The following is a 6000-nucleotide window of genomic DNA, read 5'->3' as shown; positions in this document are numbered from 1 at the left end:
ATTCCCCAAACCCCCTTCCATATGCACTCTTGAATTAGTAGACTGTGCACTTGTTTCCAATGGGGAGAGTGGAGTAAGCCCTGATGTTACCCCAACAAAATTGTCAGGCTGATATGGCTTCTCTATGATTGGTATGGGGGGGGGGGGGAGTAGTCTCTAGATACAAATAAAAATATTTCCATTCACTAAAAAAAACCAGAAAATGTTAGTAGTTTACTTTATAAAAAGCAAATACTTTACCTAAACTGGAAAACACCCTTTTATATTAGCTTTGCTACTGGGCATAAAAATGTCATTAAGGGCTGATCACAATGTGCTGCTATACGGTTTTGATGCATCTGATTTAATGGTTATATATTTTCAATATGGTGCTTTTTTTTAATGAATGAGCATATATGCACATGCCGGGTAGTTACACTACTGCTACTATTAGGAAATGTTTAATATATGGCTACATATATTGTACACAATTGTATCATCTTATTTTTGAAAAGGGATAAAAACTGGAATTTTTTTTCTGCGCATCAAGGATCTGTCAGGTTTTGTATTCATTTGTCAATATGATAGTATACGGAACAGCAAAGCGTTAAATGGAGCAGTGCTAACTCACTGGGGGAATAAAAAATGAAGAGGAGGAGGAGGAGGGAGCAATGACGTCCAAGCTTCTCCTCCCTTCCTAAGTCAGAGACCAAGCAACGACTGTGCACCAGAGAGAGTAAGGCTTGCTCCTTATCCATCTGCTTAGACAGATCCTCTGCAGCCAGAGCTCCTTTTTTTTGCACAAACAGCTCTATTAACTCAGGAGGTTTCGGTCCCTTTTCTCTGCACAGGGGTCCCACTTTAGCTGTCACCCTGAAGTTTCTGGCTGTATTACTGGTGGCAGGAATGCTTGCATTCCTTGGTGCCATCATATGCATTATTGCCAGTGTCCACCCAGCAGCCAAGGGACCTGTCCTTGGTGCTGAAAATGAGTCTGCTCCAGCTGCTCCAATGGAGAAGAGCCTAGGAGCTCTCCATGGTGTTAAGACACTGTATGGATCAAAGGATGCCTTCCTTGAGCTCTCCGGATCCAAGTCCCAGGGTGGCCCAAGCTTCAGCAGGCTCCTTTGTACACCTCTGGCCATGGAGTGCCCCTCTGATGAGCAGAGAGATTCCCCTCAACCTGCAGGAGAAGAGGTGCTCTCCTTGCAGAACACAGCAGAACAGCTGAGGCAGACAGTGCTGCAGCAGAAAAAGCAGATCCTCACTGATCAAGAAGCAATCAGGGAGCTCACTGGAAAGCTGAATCGTTGTGAGAATGGGCTGGATAAGGGCTACCAGGAAGGAGCTGATGGATGGGGGGCCAAGGAAGGAGCCATGGGAGACCTGCCTCTTGATTCCCCCCAAGCAGTACAGGAGCTGGAGGAGGCAGTCAGGACACTGAAGGATCGAATAGAAAAGATAGAGGTAAGAAGGAATAAATAAATGTACATGCATCTACAGGTACAGGGATGAGACGGAAATATCATTTATCAAGACAGTCCTGAAAGGAGGAGACATTTTATTACTAAATGGAAATATGTTGGTTCTATGACTAATGTACTCGATAGAATCACAAATGTTCAGTATTCCTCCAGACAGGAAGACACAAAGGCCATGTAGACAGATCTATTGATTTGTGGACAACGTCTACATCTTGTAGGTGCTTCTGTCCTAAATATAATGAGAAGGAGTTTAATAATAAACCATTCATATCATGCAGAGATAAGTCAACATTTGACAATACTGAATTGACATAATACACTAAATATTGACATTTCTAAAGGGAGATGCACATTGCCATTCTGCATATTGTAGGACTATTCTAGCTTCTCACTTGCTTTGACAGGTCTTATGTATATTTTATACAGATTCCATAGTCCTGCTTTATTATTACACCTCCACATTGTACAGGAAGGCAGGAAAACTGCTGGAGCAACACTACTGCAAAAAATCCTCAATGACTGTGTGATTAGCCAGACTGGGGCGGAAACTTGTTTAAACTGACGTTATCAATGAAGTCAATCGCTATAGAGGGGAATATGTGCTTGTGTTTGTAAAATATACATAACATTGCGTTATTTGCAATGGTTGTCGTCTATAACCACTAAGTTCTATATAGTATTTTGTTATACTACTGCTGTAGCATGGATGGACTTTTCATTTAACCACTTCTAGTATGCATGGGATAATTTAGTGTCTGAGTTTGTCATTATATATATATATAGAAAGATACATATAGTATAGATAGATAGACAGATGAATATATGACACAATGATGACATCTGCAAACACTTATCCATCAGATTTATAGTACTTGGAAGGGCCAGCAATAGATATGTTCAATTGATTTAGTATTTATTTATGGTGGTACCATTTGTGTAAAATTATATTAACATTATGGGAAAATATAATTATCATCTCTGTTACTAGAAATGTATGCAGGAAGATAAATAATTCAACACATCCACTGAAAATTTATGATAGACAATAAGGGATCTCAATCATGGAGAGAGAAAAAAGAGAAAGCATAGAGAAGAGTATGTAATAACTACACTGTAAGGAGATGCAACAGATATGAAAAGTAGAATAGTATCAAAATAATATACTAATAGTTAGTAGAGATAGATAGATAGATAGATAGATAGATAGATGATAAATAATAGATGATAGATGATAAATAATAGATAGATGATAAATAATAGATAGATGATAAATAGATAGATAGATAGATAGTAGAGAAAGATAGATAGATAGATAGATAGATAGATAGTAGAGATAGATGGATAGATAGATAGATAGATAGATAGATAGATAGATAGATAGATGATAAATAATAGATAGATGATAGATGATAAATAATAGATAGATGATAAATAGATAGATAGATAGATAGTAGAGAAAGATAGATAGATAGATAGATAGATAGTAGAGATAGATGGATAGATAGATAGTAGAGATAGATAGATAGATGATAAATAATAGATAGATGATAAATAGATAGATAGATAGTAGAGAAAGATAGATAGATAGATGATAAATAGATAGATAGATAGTAGAGAAAGATAGATAGATAGATAGATAGATAGATAGACAGATAGATAGATAGATAGATAGATAGATAGATAGATAGTAGAGATAGATGGATAGATAGATAGATAGATAGATAGATGGATAGATAGATAGTAGAGAAAGATAGATAGATAGATAGTAGAGATAGATGGATAGATAAATAGATAGATAGATAGATAGATAAATAGATAGATAGAGCCAAAATGCTGCATGGATGCATAAAGCAATCTACAGATATTTGGACTTTTTGGAGAGCTGTCTTCATTTTATTAGATGGACAGACTGACTAAATTAAACATGACCTTATCAGACAACATTGCAGAAATGATCAATTACAGACGTTGTATTAAACATTATAATGTGATAAATTTAAAGAGAGAAATGATGCATTTTCTCTCCTACTATCCATCTAATATTCACTGGATGCTCCTCTTACTCACTTAATGTATTATTTCCGTATACTTAAGAGTGTACAATTGTATTAGTATCTGTTGGGTTCCCATCTAACAATTCCTAGCCAGCATTATCTGTTGGACCTCTGTGCATTATGCTTGAATCAATATAATGAATTCCACATCCTTTTCCGGCCACCCTCCAGCAGACTCTCTATGTCGTCTCATTAGCACCTCTCCTCAGTCTTGATTTTCCTACCGAGAAGACTTCCTTTGTCATAGGAACCCAATAGTCTTCCCATTACAACCTAGAGAATCAATTGAGAGAAATGATGCTGACCAGCATCTTTCTAATATTCAGTTACTTGTATCTATGAAAAATGAAGAAGAGATTGTATAACCTATATAGAGAGAAAAACAGATTGTGATATATGAAGGCAGTGTGTGTGCAGGGAATTTACACATGCCGGTCTCATTTCTCAATATTTATAGTACTGTGGAGAATGAACGTTGCTCAGCAGTCTGATATAAGTCCATTGTCCAAGTATATCTAATATAGTTGATAATATTAAGGTGTTCTTCCATTAAACAAGATAATCTTGTATACATGGTGATGAACACTTACACCCGCACATATATTATGGTGATCCAATGGTACGGACATAACAATATTTATCAACCATGGCCACCAGATTGGTATATTTTATGCCAAGCATATCAGATCAACTAGTCAAAATTACATTACACTAACACAAGACATTGTATTACACTATTTCCAACAATCTAATGAATGAATGAAACCTTGAAGTAATATATCTTTCCAAAACCAGAAATTTTAGGTGGCAGAATTGTTACTACATGCAAAAGTATTATTATCAAACCTTTCTAAATTCTTTAGAAATAATTATTGAGATTATCACTGTGGCAATGTATTTTCTATCATACATTGAAACTTAACTCCAAGATTTTAGTTGATCGGATACACAATGAAGGAATGTATCAAAGACCCTCTGTTCAATGGAGGGGTATATCAAACGTCCTCTGTTCAATGGAAGGATATAGCGAATGTCCTCTGTTCAATGGAGGGATATATGGAACGTCCTCTTTTCAGTGGAGGAATATATTGAACGTCCTCTGTTCAATGGAGGAATATATCGAACATCCGCTGTTCAGTGGAGGAATAAAGTAAATGTCCTCTGTTCAATGGAGAAATATATCGAACATTCATGCTATTATAGAATTTTGGATAACTAGAGGAGGAAGACATGTGAAGACTCAAACTTCAAGGTTAGATTTTAGAAAGGCAGATTTTAAGAGACTCAGAAAGAGAATAGGAGGGATCCAATGGCTGGATGTCCTTAAGGACAAAAATGTCCAGGAAGGATGGGAAATTTTTAAAAATGAGATTCTCAAAGCACAATCGTTAACAATCCCGAAAAGTAGGAAGAATGGGAAGCATTTAAGGAAACCAGGATGGATGAACACAGAACTTAAACACATGCTAAAAAGAAAGAAAGAAATGTTTATTAAATGGAAAGAGGGAGGCATATCTAAAGAAGATTATAATGCAGTCTGCAGATCCTGCAGGGCACGTATCAGGTTAGCTAAAGCTGACAATGAATTAAGGCTTGCAAGAGATGTCAAAAGCAATAAAAAAGGATTTTGGGGGTATGTCAAAAGTAAAAGAAAAGTCAAAGATGCTATAGGATTTTTACAGGATGAAAATGGAGAAATGGTAAGAGAGGATGTTGAGAAGGCCGAACTTTTTAATTCCCATTTTGCATCTGTTTTCTCTCAGAAAGAAAATGTAACATCAACTGATCTTCACTGTCCTTTTAAAGGAATAGAGGAATCCAAGTTATCTGTAAACAGAAAGATTGTGAGGGAATATTTAGCTAACATAAATGAGTTCAAGTCTCCAGGTCCAGATGAATTACACCCCAGAGTACTGAAGGAGATCGTAGAAGAAATTTTAGAACCACTCTCCATAATCTTTGAAAATTCTTGGAGAACAGGAGAAGTCCCAGAAGACTGGAGAAGAGCAAATGTTGTTCCTATCTTCAAAAAGGGGAAGAAGGTGGACCCAGGGAACTATAGGCCGGTGAGTCTGACTTCTATACCAGGAAAGATATTTGAACAAATTATTAAACAACATGTATGTAAGTACATGGATAAGAATGAAGTGATTAACCAGAGTCAGCATGGGTTTGTAACTAACAAGTCATGTCAGACTAACTTAATTTCCTTCTATGACAGAATCACTGACTGGGTGGATCAGGGAAATGCTGTAGATATAGTATATCTTGACTTCAGCAAAGCATTTGACAAAGTATCTCACACCATCCTTATTGAAAAAATGACCAAGTATGGAATGGACAAGGCAACTGTTAGGTGGGTTCATAACTGGCTTAGTGATCAGACTCAAAGGGTGGTTGTAAATGGCTTCACATCCAGCTGGATGAATGTCTCAAGTGGGGTACCACAGGGCTCCGTCCTGGGACCTGTATTGTTCAACATT

At 36.8% G+C, this 6000-nt stretch overlaps 1 protein-coding gene across 1 annotated transcript in view; it reads left to right on the top strand.

The window, feature by feature from the left end:
* The first annotated feature begins 746 nt into the window (after positions 1 to 746).
* The window catches only part of NPTXR (neuronal pentraxin receptor), a 58812-nt gene continuing 53558 nt past the window's right edge, over positions 747 to 6000 (top strand). Inside the window, exon 1 of the mRNA XM_073644248.1 lies at positions 747 to 1446. Within this exon, the coding sequence (XP_073500349.1) occupies positions 886 to 1446 (561 nt within the window). The 5' untranslated portion in view covers positions 747 to 885. The remainder of the gene's footprint in view (positions 1447 to 6000) is intronic.

The sequence above is a fragment of the Phyllobates terribilis genome, unplaced genomic scaffold (assembly GCF_046119375.1).
Source record: "Phyllobates terribilis strain yellow unplaced genomic scaffold, ASM4611937v1 Scaffold_8__6_contigs__length_399053987, whole genome shotgun sequence".
NCBI classification, from domain to species: Eukaryota; Metazoa; Chordata; class Amphibia; order Anura; family Dendrobatidae; genus Phyllobates; species Phyllobates terribilis.
The sequence above is the reverse complement of the archived record's forward strand: the minus strand, read 5'-3'. Positions and strand labels throughout refer to the sequence as shown.